This window comes from Macadamia integrifolia, chromosome 9 (genome assembly GCF_013358625.1).
Source record: "Macadamia integrifolia cultivar HAES 741 chromosome 9, SCU_Mint_v3, whole genome shotgun sequence".
Classification (NCBI taxonomy): domain Eukaryota; kingdom Viridiplantae; phylum Streptophyta; class Magnoliopsida; order Proteales; family Proteaceae; genus Macadamia; species Macadamia integrifolia.
In genome coordinates, this window is record NC_056565.1 from 31,786,790 (window position 1) to 31,807,261 (window position 20,472).

The 20,472-nt window shown below is 37.2% G+C and overlaps 1 protein-coding gene across 7 annotated transcripts; it reads right to left on the reverse strand.

The window, feature by feature from the left end:
- Positions 1-6,453: 6,453 nt before the first annotated feature.
- LOC122090016 (ribokinase-like) lies at positions 6,454-20,247 on the reverse strand. 7 transcript variants are annotated; one of them, XM_042659837.1, is made up of 9 exons: positions 15,928-20,236; positions 15,767-15,856; positions 15,585-15,662; positions 15,313-15,387; positions 9,115-9,241; positions 7,967-8,070; positions 7,728-7,866; positions 6,846-6,898; positions 6,587-6,767 (listed from the first exon to the last, which is right to left on the reverse strand). In XM_042659837.1, the coding sequence occupies exons 1-9, from the start codon at positions 16,009-16,011 to the stop codon at positions 6,735-6,737; spliced, it is 783 nt and encodes a 260-aa protein (XP_042515771.1). In that variant the 5' UTR covers positions 16,012-20,236; the 3' UTR covers positions 6,587-6,734. The 7 variants fall into 7 exon arrangements, with proteins under 7 accessions (XP_042515770.1, XP_042515771.1, XP_042515772.1 ...); XM_042659838.1 differs by having other exon boundaries at positions 7,967-8,067; positions 15,928-20,233; XM_042659836.1 differs by lacking the exon at positions 6,846-6,898 and having other exon boundaries at positions 6,454-6,767; positions 15,928-20,238.
- Positions 20,248-20,472: the final 225 nt, after the last annotated feature.

A 20,472-nucleotide genomic window follows, 5' to 3' on the forward strand; every position in this document is an offset into this window, starting at 1 on the left:
AAAAAAAAAAAAAAAAAAAAAAAAAAAAGAGCTTAAAATCCATATAAATGTATATTTAATGCTCTCTATCATTATATGCCTTTTTATGGTTACATGCAATCCGATTTAAAAAATTATGGACATATCACTTAGTAGGATTTGACTCCTTTCTTGAGCTGTGATTGCCCAAGTCTTGCCCATAGCTATCTAGGCGATCGCCACGTGTTTAGGCGACGATCCAATGACGCTCAACGACATCCAACACCTCTTTCTCCACTCTTCTGTCGGTGCCTCATTCCCCGTGCCTTATTGGGCACTGTTGAATCTTCGCTTGGACACATGCCCATAGCTACCTGAAAAGCTCTAGTTTGCATGAAGCCCACCCAAAGTATATCTGGGCTTGTGCAGTGGTTTTCAGCCCTTTGGTTATTAGGAAAAGTTCTGATTTTATTTTTAAATTCATAAGAGGAGTTTAGGTGTGGTCTTTTTTGGAGTTAACTAATCAACCAATGAGATGGTTAGGATGGGAGGGGCATTAAGAACTATTCACAAATCTTGGTCTCATTTCTCATTTTCATGGATGAATAAAGATGAGGGTAGATAGATAAAATCAACGATGTCAATGCAACTCTCAAGTTCTTGGCACTAAAAGAACAGCGTTCAAATAAGGCATTTCTGGGCGGACTCTATGGCACCTGTGGTTGAGGACCATCGCAAAATGTAGTCCTTGAAAGGCAGCATGGCCCCTTGTGCCAGAAGGGGGTCAATCGAAAGCATGTGCGAAAGCATCAAGATGAACGAGATATTTACATTTTATAGATGCTCTTGAGTCATCGAGTTGAATATTGAGCAAAGACGAAGCCCCAAGCTGGGAATTGCTCTGTGGACGTAGGCTTGCAGCTGAACTACGTAAAATTTTAGTATTGTGGGTATTATTATTTGTGCATCTATTCGACTGGACCATCGCATGACATGTGTTAAAACTGTAGGGAATGCGTGTATTTCCCATGGGAATGAGCCTTTCTCTCCTATAGTCGATCCTGGAAACTTACGTATGGTGAGATTCGTTAGGTGAAATTTGCCCTCGCGGCGAAGCGGCAATAGTTTGAAAGGGACACAAAAAGGAAGAAATGCCGATATCAGAAAAAATCAGGTCCAAGCAAGTGAATTGAAAGTGGGAATAAATAATTATATCGCGAGAAAACAAATTTAGTGGAAAAATCTGATCGCTTTATAACGAAAACATTTTAACTTAAAAGCCTAACAAATTGTAACAGGGTTTTGTTTTCAGCTTCAACTTCTATCTGTTCGTTGGTGCCACACTCAGGTGCAAAATTATATTTTAATTTCCAACGCATAATATTTCTTATATTGTTTCCTCTCTGTGTATCTGTTTATTGTGAGTGACAGCATGGGGTGATGTTTGTCTCTGTTTTAAATTTATAGCTTTCTCTGTTTGTCTATGTTTTTACATTATAGCTTCCCCTGTTTAACAGTAAGCAATTATCTGGTGAAACACTCTGGGAAATCAAATGATTTTGTCAATCAGCTTGCTTTAACATATTCACACTATCTCCTTTGAAAAGTCCAATGGACTCTACAGGGTCCAATATTTCTGTACTCATATATCTATGTCTTCTTCAGTTCGCTTGCTTAACAAATTTACCTCAAGATCCATGATTGAAACTCCACAGCTTACCAATATTTCTGTACTCATATATTCAAGGTTCTTCATTAGTTCTTTCTTTCTTTCTTTCTATCTCTCAAGGGAGTCTTTAGCAGACTGAACACAGTCATTGAATCTTGGGTTAATCTCAAAAATCTTGCCATAGGAAGGATTCAAGGTAGTTAATGAATTGATTCTTGGTTGGATACTCAGAGAAAGTCTTATGGGAATGGGAGACATTAGGGAGGGAGCCGGCAGAATTGCTTGGGAAGGTGAAGTGTTGAGGCAATCATAGGAGCGAGAGGAGTATTATTGGTTATGTTTGTTTGTAATTGAGAAGAGAAGAGAACTGAAGAAGACTTTCTCTCAAGTAATGTGGTGGTGGGAAGGATGGGGTGAAGATGAGAGTTGCATCTCTGGTGAAGAGTAGAAGCTAATGCCAGCCTTAAGCCCCTCTCAAACGATATAAGCTTAAGATTTTTTTGTTTTTTTGAAGGTTGAATTATGTGGTTGATCCTTGGGGAGTTATTCAAAGGTTGTCTCTGGTAATTTCATGCATGTGAGGAGAGAAAGAGAGAAACAAACCTAGGTTATCCTACTAGTTCAGAGAACTCTCTCCCTATAGTTAATGTTCCTATATAGTATATACTATATACTGTTTTGCAGCATCTCATTGTTGGCCTCCCCTATGTTGCTAGCTTGAGAACTCTCTCCCTATAGTTGATCTGCAGTATCTTCGAATCATAGGTATGGTCAGCCCCGAGTTTCTATTGTTGGTATTATTGTATTCCTCCTCTATTTCCCCCAATCATATATAAATCAGCCAGTCTTGATCTCATATGCCAGAAAATTTTATCACATGTATGGTTAGCAACCAGTTTCTATTGTTGATATTGTTGTGTTACTCCTCTACATCTACCCCATTCACATTTGGCAGTGTAATTTTACTGCTGAAAAATCATATGGCACTAGCAATTACCCTTGCTAAAAAAAAGGGTAAATGTACCCAACGTTAATAAAAACCATGTTCAAGGACTTGAACTTCATGTTTCAAATATTATGTTTGGGTTTCTTATTAATTAGTTTTCGAGAAAAAGAACACAAATTGGTTGCGTGGCCTAAGCCTAGACACCCCCAAATGAATTGACTGCTCTACTCCCTTACAAAATGAAAACCCCATTTGCTGAGGCTCTTGTGCGTCCCCTCATTGTCACCCACGCTGGTACAGGGGCCACATGATCAGTTAGCATTCTCTTTTTCAATGGTTTTATGTCTAGGTGTGAAAATACCTAGAGCGCACAGGGGTAGCTGGGCCATTTCACACCCAGCTATACTTGGGCATAGGAAACACTAGACTAACATAGTTCTTCCCTCCTTAAAACTTTTGGCAAAAATAACTCTCCCTGATCCCATAGCCCTTGCGCTAGCACTGGGGCCAATGACATTGCAAATGGACATAAACAAGAGTGAAGTATCATTTCGCCACCCACTCTCTCTAGGCGTGGGGCTGTATGATCAAGGAGCATTCATTTCTCCAAAACTTTTTTAATTCCTAATTTTGCTTTTAATTGCTAGATTTGTTTTTGTTTTTTTTTTAAATCTATCTCCCCTCCCCGGCCCTAACCTTCTTCCTTTGCTTCTCCCGCACCCCCTCCACCTCTCCCGCGAATCCACTGCCCCATTCCCTGCACTCTCTCCCTCTCCCTCGTGCCACCTTCACCCTACGGCCTCCTCCACCATCACCTTCTACTTCCACCCTCCCTCACCCCAGGGTCTTAGGTATTGGTGTTGGATTAGCCATCTCTCTCCTCCCACCCCTACCCCCACGACTCTCGCAAGATTCCTCCCTAAAACCATACAACCCAGGCTGTAATTTACTCAAATATTATGTGTTCTTCTCTCGATCAGGAAAGCAACCAGGAATCGCCGCAGAAAACTGCGTCAGTTGGTTGAGTTCTCATCCACCAGATTCGGTTCTATACATCTCATTTGGGTCTCATAACACAATCAGATCAACCCTAATTATGAAACTCAATTGGAGGTTAGTGGGAAGCCCTTCGTCTGGGTCGTGAGGTCAACGATTAGGTTCGACATTAAAACTGAGTTCAAAGCAGAGTGGTTGCCAGAAGGGTTGTGAACAGATGGGAGCCTCAGTTGGAGATTCTGTCACATAGATCAATAGGAGCGTTTCTGAGTCACTGTGGATGGAATTCGGTGTTGGAGAGTTTGGCCAATTGCAGGGGAACATGCTTATGATTCGAAGATAATGGAGGAGGAGATGGCTGTGTATGTGGAGCTGATGAGGGGGAGTGGCGAGTTGGGTTGGGAGGGAAGAGGTGGAGAGAGTTGTTAAGATGGTGATGAGTAAGGAAGAAAAAAGGGAAGGAGATGAAGAGGAAAGTTCCGGAGATTGTAAAGAAGATAAGGGATTCAGTGTAGAGAAGATAAAAATCAGAAGGGGTCTTCTCTTAAAAGGCACTTGATGATTTTTTTTACAAGAGTACTAATTATAAAATTAATATTTTGAATCAGTTTAAACAGTTATAATGTTAAAATTTATATATAGATCAAGCATGGGAGGTAGGTGTTTTTTTTTTTTTTGCTCTCTATCATTGTATTTGTATGCTTTGGCTAGATGCAATCCAATTTAAAAATAAAAATTGACATACCACCATGGTTTCAAGTATTGGTTTCGTATTTTCCATATTGTTTTGGTTTTGTATTGGCCGCATCATATCGATGTTGGTTGAGATTGATCCCTGATCTTTGACCGATCTGAATCAGTTATCTGTATCATTTCAGGAGTAAACTGTAAAAAACTGTAAAAAGATGTACCTAAAAAAAAAAAAGGTAAAACTGGCCGATACATGCCGATCCGATTCGATCCGGATCATACCAATACCGATACTAATTAGGGGCACAAGTTGGGGCCGAAAACCAGTGTTTGCATGAAGCCCGCCCAAAAAATATCTGGGCTTGGGCTGTGGTTTTCAGCCCTTGGTTGTTATTAAGTCCGAGCCTTGCGATTGACGCCCCAATCCGGTGGATTGGGCTTGGGCCAGATCAATATTAGGAGGGGGCTGGGCTTCAAAGTTAGTCAAACTGGTGATCAGCCTTTAATTTGGATATGAAAATATGATTGGATAATCATGTCCATGGCACTGATAAACTTCACAAGATTGATCTAAAGATGTTTATTGCCATTGATCTCAGGAATCTTCAATGTCATCACCAAACAACATGATTATGCCTTCCAACAATATTTCTCATGGTATGTTCTTCACAAATTCCTCTCTGGTTAAATAATTTATTGAAGTTAATCAATGTCTTCCACAAGGTCCTTGGGACTCATTATGCCCTTCAAGGGGATGAAACATTGCCAAACAGGGATTTGAATGCCTCTTCCCAAGAAACTTTTGGCCAAGAGGGTTTCATTACGGTGTTCACAATTCACCATTAATGTGTTTTAAATTCCTTTTCAGGTAACATTGACACTGTTCCTGAGCATATGTCAAGATGGAATATCATTGCTGGATCTTTACGGTTTATTGATTTCCTACCAAACTATGCCGGAGTTCTAATTGGCCATCTTCGAAGACTAGTGGTACTACTTGACATGTCCCCTCATTATTCTTTTTGATAATTATGCACCTTTTTTGTGTCAAGACAATGGAGTTCAAAATCATATATTTATTTTTATTTTTATTTTTTGTCAAACAAGGATTCTTGTATACTTTTTAGGCTTTTTAATTTGACACATTTAATTTAATTGTGTTGTTCTAATAACTTGTTGAATGTGAGTGATAGGAAGCAATACCTAGAGACCCTGAAGCTCCTAGGGCGGAGGAAGTTGAACAGCCAGTTGAATCTCAAAGGACATTGGAAGTTGAAGGTCAAGATCCTCCCAGGGCAGAGGGAGTTGAACATCAAGCTAATAGGACAGAGGTAGTTGAACCTCTTGAGGCAAGAATTTCCATTATCAAAATATTTCTCTTCGTGAGTACCTTATTGGCTTCTACAGCCTCCAGCGGGATCTTTGCCTTCTTGCAAATTAGCAAAGGAAAAGCTAAACCAACACTGAAGCACATCTACATTGCTTGCAGTGTATGCTTGGCCGTATCAATTGTTGTTGTGGTTGCAGGTGTGGCACTCATTTTGATCCCTTGGCAGTCTGGTTTGAAGTCTCTGATACTCAAATTAGCTATTGGTGCCTTATTGGTTCTTTTCATGTCAGATTCATTCTTGGTAATAATAGCTTTCAATATTGGAAATTGATGGATGCCTAAGATCACACGAACACTGGAGTTCTGAAATAGTATATATATAGAGGACCAAATGGATCTAAGACTGTCACATAGATAATTAAATGAATGCATTTGGCAGAACCAAATGATTTCAGTTTATGTATTGATAAATTGTACATTTTCTTTTTTATGTAACTTGTGTGTGTATTTGAAAATATCCATTTTGTTGCTGTTTTCAAATTTACTCTGGTTTTGAGGGGGGCACTAATGATGACCATGAGGTTAAATCCCAAGGAGCAAGGTTTAGATCAGATCAGTCTTTTTAATTGGTGTTTTAGACCATTTTATTCTTATACCTTATTAGTGGATTGATACATATTAGATCAGTATCAGAGATCGAACTCTACGGACTTAATTGTTGAGGACTGCCGCAAAGTGTAGTCTTCCGCTGCAGTCCTTTTATATCAACGACAAGCGTGTTTTCACACTTGATCAAATGATTCAGATCATATGGACCACCAACATTAAACTTGAATGACTAACGCCTGATGTGAAGACCTATCGGGACTTAAAGCATCTTTTCTTTAACGGTTAACTTTCAAGGATGAGTTACATCTGAGTCCCAACAAGTGATATCAAAGTCATTGAGCAAATACAAACATCCGAGCCATCTTTTTTTTTTTTTTTTTTTTTTTGGTGGGGTGGGGAGGGGGTGGGGTGCTTAGGCAGCTTAGCTCATCTAACAACTACCCATGTAATTGTTTTCCAACACAAACGGTTGATATGTTGGTGCTCTAGCATAAAAATGGAGCCAGGCGTGGATCTGTTCGCCATGGAAGACCACTTCAAGCCCCTAAAGCTCTGCATCGAGCTGTTGCCTGCAAAAAATGCCAAAGGCACAAATCAGATAACTTCGTCTTTGCACAAAATATTTGCACTAGATGGAATATCCTTACCACTTGAGCAGCAAAGGGCAGCATTTTCTCTGGTGGCATTTCCACACAAATAGCTAACAATCAACATAGAACAAGAATAAGCAAATCCCTATCTATCATCGTTTTATACCAAGAAAATGCCAAAGATTGTAATACTGATGATTTTGAAATGATTGTTTAACTAAATGGATATTCTGATAGTACAACTTCATGTTAAAACAAACATCAAAGAAAAATGATGAAAATAAATAGATTCACACAAGACAGAGATTTAACGAGATTTACATATCGGTATGGTATGCTTAGGAGAAGAAAAAGATGATTTATTATGTTGGAAGAAAAATTACAATGGAGATCTCTTAAAAACACTCAAACTAGCGGCAAGAAGCTCTCACCTAGAAACCCAAAAACGAAAACCCCAAATCCCACAAATGACTTGCTTAAGAAGACGATAATACATATTTATACTCCTCCAAGTTGGGTTGATTCATTGGGTCCTACCGTGCCACCATACGAGATCACTGATGGGCTCTGGGCTTGGTCTATCGGGTCAACCTCTTTGCTACCATTACAAACGTAAGAAAAAATCCTATTCGAGTTACCACTAAATTTTGTTGAAGTGGTTCAATCTTTAAAATGGGGTCAAAAATTCGAAACAAACATAACAATTCATAAAATAAAATATAAACAGCCACGTACACCAATTTAACAAATATGTCTAAAAGGCTTAGAACCCCTTCAACAGTTCCAAAAAAAACGAGATCAAGGCTACCTATGAAAAGACGAAGCAAGAGTGATACACACACGCGTGTGCAGGCACATATACACATAAACATACAAACAAACATACACACATAAAGGCAATGAAAAGTACATAAAAATTGCACAGTTCGTTTCACTTACCATAAAGAATTGCTCCAATGAATGCATCTCCAGCACCAGTGGTGTCAATTAGCTCTGAAGCTGGTATCTTCTCAGTTGTTCCTACAAGTAACCTCCCATTCATCTTCCCAATCCCATCTGCTCTCAACCTTATTACTGACTGTGGGATTCAAGAAAAATTGCAACTTGGCTAAATTTGAAAAAAAAATTAGACAAAAGGAGATAAAGAACTGTGTCAAACTTTAATTTCTGCTGTATACTTTGGATGAAATGCATGTTGGGATAGTATTTTCGTAATCAATTTTCTGTTTCAATAATTCAACCACCCTTTCCACCTCAATCTCTTCCAGCTCAGGAACTTCTGCTGAAGATAATAATCAACTGGTAATTAAGTAGAACTTTAAAATACTAAATAAAATCAACCTTAATTTCCACACTCTCTTAACACCAAACTTAGGGGATCAGCTTCATCACTGATGGTCAAAGACGAGGCAAAGGCACAGGAATAGACCCCTTTTTTTGCTAACCACGGGTATCCAAGCCAAGCCTTCGACCTGATTAGTCCCGCGGACCCATATTGACCCCACAACCGCATGGACCGGGTCATCCTAGGCTTCAACTGAAAACAGTGAAAAACACTAAACACCCCTATGTGAGTGTCCCTACAAAGATAAGAGGCACGGTATAAGATCTTGGCGAGATCTCGCTAATCTCTCTCTTTTTTAGAAATGCGAGAAGAGATGTATGGCGAGTTATAATTGTACAAAAACTCGACCAAGATATCTAGATCTCGCTACTCTCTTTACGTTCTTGAAGAAAAACACTAAGGAGCAAGGATTTTGGTGATTTTGCTTGAGGATCTTCATTCCTACACTCATTGAAACTTAAAGAGTAGAGAATACTACCTCTTCATCCACATTTGGAGTTATTTTAATTTTTAATGTATGTGAATGTGACTCATCAGTCATCAATGTTAATTATTAAACAATTAAGTAATTATCTATGATGTCTTTTAAATTCTTATGATTATGTTGTGTCATGTGTTGATTGTGGAATGTAGAATGTGGAATAGGGCATACTAGCCTAGGGTCCGAAGAGTCAGAGACTACTTACATAGGGTACGAAGTGATAATACCATTTTAGGTTTGATGTTTAAAAAACTGATGTTTCCATTGTGTTTAGAAGGCCCAAAAGTAGGTAAATACCAAGTTTCAGGGGCTACAAAGATCATATGGCCACCAAGACTAACCACCGAGTCAACCCAAAAAAAAATACATGATCTCGGTGAGATCTCACTAGATCTTTCTTTTTTGAATCAGTGAGATGGGGGGGAAGAGAAAAATCTTAAACCTTGATAAGAGGTGTCAAACTCAAAATCACACAGGAATAGGCATTGAAGCACACTCACCTTCTACACATCTATCAAGCATTATGCAGCCATCAACTCCAAGGGTAACGATCACAAATTTGACATTTGGTAATCTCAAAAGGATTGATACCAGTGCACTTGGCATTGATGGGGCCTTCGTCCATGCCTGCCATAACACAGAACTGATTATTAGGTGAGAAGTTCCTCAAACTTCAAGACTGCATACAATAGAAACTTTAAAAAAAAAAAATTGACTTGTAACCTATGTGAGTTTCCAAAATTAAAGACAACATTAACCAATAATAGAATGCTAGTAACCCTCCCTTTGATATTATACAAAATCTAAACTTCTATGAGAAACACGAAAATCACAGTATTATCCAATAATAGCATGAACTTGCCCGAGGAAATTTCGCTGAACATACAACATAATATGCTAAATACAAAAGATCATCCAATCCTTCCCTAGGTTTTTCGGCATCAATTAAAATAGGAATTTTCCTCCGAGTTGCCTGCACTAGAATATTTCAAGAGATGGTGTATAAGGATTAAAGTATCAATATCAGTGGCAGTCCCAATAAGTACATTAAGAGACATATTGAGCGGCAGCATGGATGTGCTAGAAAATCTTGATACACATTTTTGTTCTTCATACGACGTCAGAGTGTAGTTTTGCATCAATGGGGAGGGGGGAAGGTGACGAATCGTCCAATAGGGACATTTATTGAGGAGTGAGGACAGTTTCTTGATTAATACCCAAATAGAAATTTTATTTAAGCTTAAAAAATAAAAAAAAATAAAAAAACACCTATTAATTAAAACTATGTGCAAACATCTCTTAACTTCTTTTTTTTTTTTTTTTTTTCCTCTGAAAGGCTATCAAGTTCCCTTTTGCTCATATGCTGTGAATTCATTAAACAAAGCAGAAAAAATTTTGCTAATGGAAAAGCAAACTTTGGATTCACTGTTAAACCATATACATTCCTTCATTCTTGATTGAAGTTTAATTAATAAGACATGGATATGCTAGAAAATATAATATATATTTCAGAATCTTGCCCAATGAGTATTAAAAAAAAAAAAAATTTTGTTCCAAGGATTCTTAAAGAAGATAACTTTCTGGTTTCTATATCCAAGCAACAAGAGGTTTTAATGTTATCAAATATCAAAAGAGAGTGGGATGCTTTCTTGCAATTACCTCTTGTGCAACAATTAAAGCAATATTTTGCAATCTACCATCAAAGTATGCGAATCTTGCATCATCCAATGCAGATGATAAGCTTGTTTGAGAAAGATCATCTGGCACCATGCGAGGGTTTCCTGAAGTGAAAATACATGTACGTGTCTTCCTGAAAATAGTAAACAAAATTAATAGATTGAGGATGCACAACAATCCCAAGAGGGTAGTCGAGTTGGTTAGGGACCTTCGCCTCAGAAAGCATGTGATACTAAGTTCAACTCCTCTTACCTCGTTGAGGCCACTCACACTAGGTTTTTAGTGCTCTTCACAATTTTCGATGAAAGTTGAATGGTTTTCATTGCAACCACGATATAACCCAATCCATGCAGTTCTAGGGTCAGTAAGACCCGCGGGACTAGTTAGGCCAAAGACGTGAATACCAGTCATTAACTAGAGAAAAAAAAAAGGATGCACAACACAACTTGCAAAATGAACAACAGATTGAGTTCTTTTGTTGAGGATGCACTTGTACATGCTGAGTTATTGTCTTTTTTTTACTAGTGATCATACTAACCCACTTGGGTTCCCATGATTTCTGGGTAGCTAAGTTGCTTGACCCATCAACTTGCAGGTTCTCAAGTACTTAATCATGATCAATTGGGCCAAATATAAATTCATAATATTGGTTCAAATCTCAAACCAGCTCTGAGGCAATAGTTGTCTCAAAAGTTTCTCCTTGTTTTGCATTTATATGTTTTTTATAAGAAATTGAAAATAGTTTGTTAAGAAGAGCATAAAGATAACTATTATTCTTATCCCTGTTCTGGCCGGTCGGGGACAAAGCAAAGGAATTCTTCATTAGAAGGTGATCTACATGCTCAGGAAACCATAACAACACAAACATGGAAAATTCCGTCTATTTCTAAAGGTGGATTGATGAAACACATTTAGTACGTGGCTCTTGATATATGCTAAAAAGTGAAAAATTTCTATATTGCATTACCTAGACTGTAGGAGAGAAATACAAGAAAGAGAGAAAACAGAAAAGACAAAGTAGGGAAAATAGGGGTTTTGGCTAATTAAGAAGCAACCACCCTCTTGGTTTTACTGAGGAAGCTTGACCTCTTTTCTCCCAAGAGAGAAATTGTAGGAAAACCTATTTATCCAAGTTTTCTTTCTTACTTCATATTCATCAAATAAGTATATGTACAATGGTGGTTATCACAACTACCCACTTCCCACTTTTATAACCTCTCCCACAATTTTTAATAACGAATTAAACACTTCCCCTGGAAGTAAGCATAAAGTGCTCATTTAGCCAAGTAAGCATAGCTAGTTTGTCTAGGCACGTATCATTCTCTCCCCCCAGAATTGTCCTTGATACAAAGGCGACCAAGATCTCATATCTTGATAGTAAAAGTTCCAGTCAATAAACCTGGAATGGACAATTCAAGTTGTGTGGATCTAGTTGTAGAGATGGATATCTAATTGAAGGAAGCGGTGAATGGTACCTTCCTCTTCTTCTTCTTTTTCTTTGTCTTATTTGCTTCTTCTTTTTCTTCCTCCCTTGTTGATTGCTCTAAGTACACAGGTATGATGGTCATGGGCAGCAATTCAATATTTTTTAAAATTGCTTCCAATAAATCCAGATTTCTCAATTGAGTATCTAGAATCTTGTTGAAAATTTGCTCCATGTGGGATCTGCTTCTGATACCAGATGATACGTATAGGAAAGAGAGGGAGAGAAAATATGACAAAAAGAGAAGATAACTAGAAGAGATAAAGTAAGGAAAATAGAGGTTTCGGCTAATTAGGAGGCAGCTGCCCTCTTGGATTTACGGAGGAAGCCTGACTTCTTTTTTCTTAAGAGAGAAAAATGTAAGAACCGATTTATCTAAGTCTCTTTTCTTACTTTATATTCATGAGAAAAATACACGTACAATTGTGGTTATTACAACTACTCAATTGTCACTTTTATAATCTCTCTCACAATTTCTTATAACTAATTAAACACTTCCCACTACTAATAACTACATTCAATCGACCATAATTTCACAATATAAATAATAAATCATAAAGTGCTCATTTAATTAGCAACGTAAGCATAACTAGCTTGTCTATGTGGAACATTTCCTATGAAAATATTTGTAATCCTCTAAGACATTATATCTTCACCAAATAAAAGACTAAGTGTAGTAAAACCTAAATTTTTTACCTAAAAAATCCTAGACCGTTTGTAATACTACATAATAAAAGGTAGAAAAGATGAGGTTTTCTAAAAAGAGAAAAGGTAGATTATTTCAGATAAAAATTTGCAAGGAATTTTAAAACTGTGAAGATACAAGAAGTTTTGGAACAAATTAGGAGTTGAAGTGTTTAACAGAAAAAGATTAAGCTATTAGGTGAAAAGGCCCAACTGGTAAATGAAGGCACCCGAGGTCCCAAAGTTTTCTAATGTGAGATTATTCCCAACATAGGGATTCAAATTAATTAAACTTGGTGCTCCTAAATATCTTCTCCCCTTTAAAATTAAAATTAAGATTAAGAATACATATGAACAGATTACTCACGTTTGGCTGTCAACAATGACATAGGTGAATGGTGAATTTCCCTCCTTCGAAACCTGGAAGAAAGAAAGGTATCAACAAAAGAATGATCAAGAAGATTGACAAAGATTGAATAGGAAATTTTTAACTGTCACTAGATGCGGAAACAAATGAGACAGATATTAGATTAAAAGAAAAAGAAGTATATGAGACCCTTATAACAATTCAATGTCATAAAAGATAACTTCAAAACCATTGGATGTATATGTTTTCCAAAGTGACAGACAACTCACAAATACTGATTTTTATTCTGTCTGGTCTGATATTTTCCCACCAGTTTATAGTATTTGACTTCAAATTCAGCTATGATGAGCACTAAAAGATCCATAAACAATTCCAATTGCATAAGTTCCCTAGTTCAATGATTGGATCTTATTTATGAACCTTGATTCCTAAAAGGTTTACTATTAGGTCAAAAATCAAAGAAAAATGAAGAAAAGTTAAACAGATTCATGTAAGATACAGAGATTTAACTAGGTTCACACACTGATGTAATGTGCTACGTCCTTAGGCGAAGAAGAAGATGATTCACTATGTTATTACAGTGGAGATCTCTCAAGAACACCCTATTGGGCAATTGGATTAAATGTTGTTATTGTTGGCAACTAGAAGGTGATATGGTGTGGCTAAATTCATGAGAGTGGTTCAATAGTTGGTGGATCAATTAAGAGAATCTATGATTCAATTTGAACCATCTTGGTTCAATTGTTAATATAAGTGAAGAGAGGCCGTTCAATTGAATTGGATATATAATATTGAATATGTCAATTGATGCTGCCCAACTTGTCATCACATGGATTATAATGGGAAGCAAAGCTGATTGGTAAATGATACAATGGAGCAGAAAAACAATGGGATTCTATAGGTAATTTACATGTGCTGTCCATATAAGAAACTAAAGACTGGTGTTGCTGCCCAGCTGGAGCCAAAGAGGTTGGTTTATGGTTACATGTGATAATGGAAAGAAACAGAATTCTGCAACAAAGGACTTTCAAGTCCATGTGTCAACATCCTATTGTTTCAATAGGAGTTTAAGAAGCACAGATTTTACGTGATCTCTTTTTTCTTGTGTGAATCGATACTATCCAATACATGAGAGAAAGAGTTCCTATCAAAGTCTATCTAAAATCTAAAAGTGTGGGAGTTTCCTAAACATGTTACAACTATGGTGATGTGGCAGTTTAACAAAGCAAGAGGAAAGAAGTAAGGAAAGCTGTTGTGCTTCTACTGTGCATAGGGAGAAGTAGAGTATGAGTAGAATTTCAGAATAAGAGGACTCCTTCACGCATGAGCAGTCCAATCGGTTATGTCGATTTCTGTTTTCAGCAATAAAAGCAGGTTTGATCGGCGGAATATTGTGTCTCTCAATAACTAGCAAAAACCGAGAGAGAAAGAGAGATATAGAGAGAAGGGGAAGTTCAATTCTGGTTTTGCAACTCGACATTGTGTTATCATGTGTTCTTCTCTGATGTTACAATAGAGATCATGAAAGGGGAGACATTACTATTGGGTGTTGCTATCATGTTGATTTAGCGTTCAATTGAATAAGGAGCATTCGAGGTTCCGTTTAAGCGTCAAGTAAGCAATCAAAAATGGGGTATACACAAGCTAAGGTAACCCATATCTGAGATCCCTATTTTTGTATTCTAGGGTGAATATTATTGAGAAACTCTAGATCAATGATGTATTGGGTAAGAATTTTATTTCATTGATTTAAAATTGTGAACCTAGCTAGTTGGGGCTTGTCTAGGGTGTGGGGTTGTTGCTCTTGTCTGATTTGCATCTCAGATTGAAGCAATGATAGGTGTTCCTAGACCGTTGTAGCGGTTGAAAAAGTTGAGTATATGGGTATTCCTCCATGGATGTAGGCACGTTGGCCGTTTTGTCTCGCATTTACTTTTCTACATATATTTTAGTGCGTGTTTTGCAGAGTGGTGGGACATTGTCTGGTAGACCCAGCCACATTGTGGTGTGAGGTGGACGTGTCATTGTTGCGTGATTGGTAATTACGGGATTGCCCCAGCCAATCAAGAATTTGGAAATTGAAAGTTTTTGTTGGGTTGCAAATAAGAAAATTTTTGGAATCACTGATTCACTCTCCCCCTCTCAGTGTCAATCTGGGAACATCACACCCAAATCACAGTAAGAAACTCTCGTCTAGAAACCCTAACACAAAAATCCCCAATTCTCACTTGCTTGCACAATAAGACATTATAACATATATATACTCCTTCAAGTCAGGTCAACCCATCCGGTCGTGGTGGGTTAGATCATACCATAACCCCTTTGCTACCATCACAGATCTTAAAGTAAAAAATCGCATTCGAATCATCATCAAAATATGTCAAACTGGATCAATCTTCGAAGCAGATCAAGAATTCAAGACAAACATAAAATTTACCAAAATGATAAAACATGAGAAACAAATTAACTTAACTACAACAAGCTTACCACAATATAAGAAGTATCTACGCCATCAGCTTTTAACTCCTCCAGTATAGCTCTCCCTCGAGCATCATCAGCAACCTAGTAAAAAAACCCAAAACTACAATATTATCCTCTGCAACACAAACAAGAGATAATCTGGAGAAAGATTATCTTCACCAAATCACATTTCCTAATAATAACAAAACATACCCAAGTTTGATTCCAACCAGAACAGTAAAATGAGCATCCTAAATGAGAAAAGACATTTATTAAAAAATAAATAAATAAATCCAGACCTTAGAAATGAACCTTGGATTGAGACCCAAACGAGCAGCACAAGTCAATGTATTCGCAGCATTGCCACCCCCTTGAACCTACCCCAAAAGTTGAAAGCTTCATCAAGTGAGAGAGATGATATATGAAGAAACCCCAGTGGTAAGAACTCAGTAAGAGCATTTTATAAGTGGGAGTAGTGTACCTTGGAGGTGGTGGAGCGAATCTTGTCACCTGGTTTAGGAAAAGCAGCCACCACTGCCAAGAAATCCATGCAGACACCGCCGCAACCCAACTGAAAACCAAAAGTACAGAGTCACAGAAAATAAGCTTACAGGCCGGGAAGGAAGAAGGAAGGTAACATACAACGATGCGCTTCTCAGGGAGTGGAGGAAGCGAAGCTGAAGCTGCTTCTGGTGATGGCTGGTACGAGGGAGATGACGACGACATGTTCCACCACTTCTTCCTCAGTTCAACTCCCTGAAGTACTGCAACTCCTCGTATCGTCAAATGACAGCAAGAAGGAGTCGGAGGAGGAGTCAAGCAGTGAAACGCGTGGTGTCACTAGGAATCTTAGGCAGTCAACGGTAGCGTCGGGCATCACATTACAGTATATTATCATCTTCAGTTTACAATATATTATCATCTTCAGGTCACATCAATATATTATCTTCTTCTTTTGGGCTTCTCAGCGTTGGAGTACGAGTTGTGAGTTAGAAAATTGGAGTGGTTAGGGTGGCGGCTGGCTCTCTCTCTCTCTCTCTCTCTCTCTCTCTTCTCTCTCTCTCTCTTCTTCCTTCCTGCAACCATGGAGAGCCGACGCTGGTGAACCTCAAGATCCACCCTCACCCTGCCTCGAAGCCCCACCTCATTTCACCCCATCTTCTTCCATCCTTTTGTCAGCAACCAAATCTCCCCTTTCCCTGCGACCCTCTCTGTAAAAATATTTACATTAAAATTTGAATAATTTATAACATCACCCTATAGAGAATGCCATTATTAGAGAGACACCTTCTATATAATATCAAATTATACTCAAAACCCTTGTCGTCAATCGTTGTTACATTTAGTAAGGGCATTTTGGTATTTAAAATAAAATATAGCAGCAACATATAAGGTATATTCCTTAACAGTGGCTGACGATAGGGGGTTTAAATCTAATTTTGTGAAAGAGAAAAGATGTTCCTATAATATTAGTATCCTCTAGGAGGTGGCACTGTAAGTTACCTTTTTTTTTATTGTACCGTTTGAAGTTTTTAAACTCATATGCCATATCCATTTCACCGTTTTGGTTTTTTTTTTTTTTTTTGTTGCTTGTGTTAAGCCTTAATTAAATACATCTCCCCTGTGTTTTCAAAAATTACTCTTCCCTAGATCGAAAAACTTGTTACAACCATTCCATTTCTATTGATGATGTTAATATAAAATGAAATTAAAATTTTGACCCTCCACTAAAACTCAACCCTTTTTTGAATCCTAATGTGTTAGAACACTTCTCTCCCTTCCCCCCATAGCGACATACAACTCTTGAATTTTTTTCTTGGGTCAACTCTGCTCCATTCGCTACCCTAGGTCATTGTTCTATATAGGGGTGTCAATTCAGATAGGCCTAATCGAGACCGGCCCAATTAATAAACATGTCTGGTTCAAACTTGTCCTGTTTATAATCGATCGTTCTAGATCCACGGGATAAGCTTGATCTTCCCCCAATGATTTACATGCCTGACTCAACCCGACCTACTAACCCGACCATTTATAAGCTATATATTGATATTTTTATCAATTAGTGCATGTAATTTAGTCTAATTTTTTTAAAATCATTGATGATTTAATAAACTATGATAAATATATTAAATTTTCTAAAGTACCAAAAAAGATTCTAAGGATTAAGATGAAAAATAGAAAATAATTGGTGCATTAGTCCGTTTAAGATCCAATGAGTAGAAGCTCAATTAAAGCCCAAAACTTGATTGAGCCCACCAAATTACATAAACAAACGACAAAGCAAAACTAAGGTGAGGCCTCTCTAGGCCGACCAAGCCCAACCAGTTGACATATATATATATATATATATATATTCGTTACAGATCGTTGCAGTGCATTCACTCAGCGTTCCTAGCTGCAACTCAAATCCACCTACATCGTCATCACTAGATCAAATCAAGATAGTTCTCCAACCTCGTTTCTGTACTCTCAGGCCATACCGCTCAAATCGTAATGGTTTAATCAATATGGATCAAATTGGTATCAGTCAGGATTGGATTAGATTGGACCGACTTATCCCTATTTTTTTTTTTTTTTTAAATTGATGTTTTCGACCATTTTACTCTTACACCTTACTAGTGGATCGATACCGATGACTATCAAGGATTGGTTTTAGTTGATACTAATCTGATCCAAGTGATCTTGACCGATTATATCAACAGTGATCTACTGCTAACCTTTTGGGCCTTTGACCATTCAACATAGCAACAGTTAGGGGTGTTAACTGGTTAGGCTGGATCGGGCGTCGTCGGGCCTCTTGGCTTGCACCATGAACTACCTATTTATGGAATTGGTCAAGCTAGGTCGGGCTTGATCGGGTTCGAAGCTTTAACTGGGCTAATTGGACTGTGGTGGGCCTTAGTAAGGCCTTAAATGGGAAATTCAACATTAAAGCCTTAATCAGGCTTTAACTATCTTAGATTTTAGAAAATTTAATATATTTATTAAATAATCAATAATTTAGAAAAGACTTTACATTTAATTACACTCAATAATTGATAAAAATATCAATACATATCTTATTCTACCTAAAAAAAATTAAAATATACCATATAAATGGTCGAGCCAATCAAACACCCCATCAGCTTACACCGTGCACTGTGAACTGCCTATTTATAAATGTGTCAGGATCAAAACATGTCGGGCTTGAGCCTGTCATGTTTATTAATCAAGTTGGTCCAGGTCATAAACGTGTCGGACCTAGTTAGGCCTGTCGGATCAAGCCTGGAATTGACACCCCTAGAGATAGTAATATTTGAGGAATTCTAGATCGAATTAATGTCAGTCCCATCCTACAACCAAAAACCAAGAAGAAGGTCAAGTAGGGGGGATGCTAGTGAAATTAGGGGGTTTGTATAGAAGGGTAAAAACAAATTCACCCTACATCTCAGGTAATTTGGTCCGGTAAAAGTTTGGGCGAAAGAACTCTATCCTGTTGGCTGAGGAAACATCATTGCGTTGGACAAATGAGAGGGAGCATGCCAACATCTTCTATGCCCTGATGTGCAAGATAACATTGTCTTTTCACTTGCCTTGTCTCTAAGACGTTTTCTACGTCAGTAAGACGGTTTTGACAAATTTTTAGAATTAGAGAAAACAAGAGTAATTTTTAAAACACAAGAAAAATACGTGTAAATAAGACTATAACAGGGAGGTCTAAGTAATTGTGGCTGTACCATAATGGAGTAACAAAATTTTGTGAGCATCCATTGTGGGACACTCATTTATGACCACTCATGAGTCTCCGTTCATGCCAACGAAGAATTTAGGTGAATATCAATAAATCATGTGACATACGTCCTTTTCTCCTTTGGCCATATTGAATCCATCACCAAAGTTTAAATCAATTATGGAATTTTTTTTCTTATGAATAATATAAAAAATAGAAAAATATAAAATCTCGAGAGAAAAGAAAAAAAAAATGTAAATATCAAATACATAAAAAAAAAAACTAAACGTCAAGGGGAGCGGCTTAGATACAAAAATGAAGGGAGATCTCAGAACAATATGTTGGTTTTTTTTGTGAGTCAAAACAAGTAAAAATAGCAACATATGGGTTCGCAATATGAAGCTTTAATATTTATTTGAGAAAAGATAGATCTTCAATTACGAAAAAAATATAAGAGAACAATGTATCCCTCTCCCTTAATATTTATAAAGGAGACATAAAGTACCAACATAATATCTCATGTTTGTGTATAGGTGGTTTTTTTCTTTTTTTTTTTAAACCGTATTCACATGAGACATTTTTTCTTCACCACAACAAGGAGAATGCTAACCCTTGTTTTTCTTTGGTAGAAGAATGCTAACCCTTCTTAACACTTATCTTGAGATAAAGATGGTTGCCATAATATTTTTCCTTAAAAATTTTATTTAATTTAAATAATAACATTTCAAATGAAAATAAAATTTTGAATTTTTTAAAGGAAAGGAGAAACCCAAATGAATTTAATTCTAATTGGGAATGAGCATTCTAGTTGGCAACTAGATTAGATGGATCTAAGTATCTAATAGAAGTTCAGAAAAGATCAATAGTTTGACCCCTCTACCCATAGTTCTTGGTTTTTTGGGTAAAGAACCCCAACCTTTTGGATATAATAGTAATAGTTTAATTATAATTTACTAATAAGTGTGGCCTAATGGGGCCCCTGCCGACCCTTTTGTATGGGGTCTTGTCCAGCCTCAATGTTGGTTTTGCAACCGCATGCACACACCAAAAAAAAAGTTCTATGATTTCTTGGGGAAGGGGGTGGGAAAATGGCATCCTAGAAAATATTTCTTTGGGAAAATTATGCCCCCATCCCTTCTAAGTTGTAATTTATCAAAATTACACCTATACCGAAGGGTTTAAATGAATTACGCCCTCTCCCTTGGCACTGACAGTGTGAATATTATGTTAGTTCTAAACGACAAAATACCGTATTACCCTCACTAATATTAAGGCTGCATTTGATAATGTTCTTAAAAAACATTTTGAGTTTTTTGTTCTCATACAATGAAAAAACAGAATAAAGCGTTTGGTGCATTTATGGTGTATTTTATTTTTTATTTATTTTTTTTTTTTTTAACAAAAAAGTGGAAAAAAAAAAAAAAAAAAGAATTGACGGGACAAAACAAAAGGTAGTTCGCCGTTTCAGTTTCGTTCCA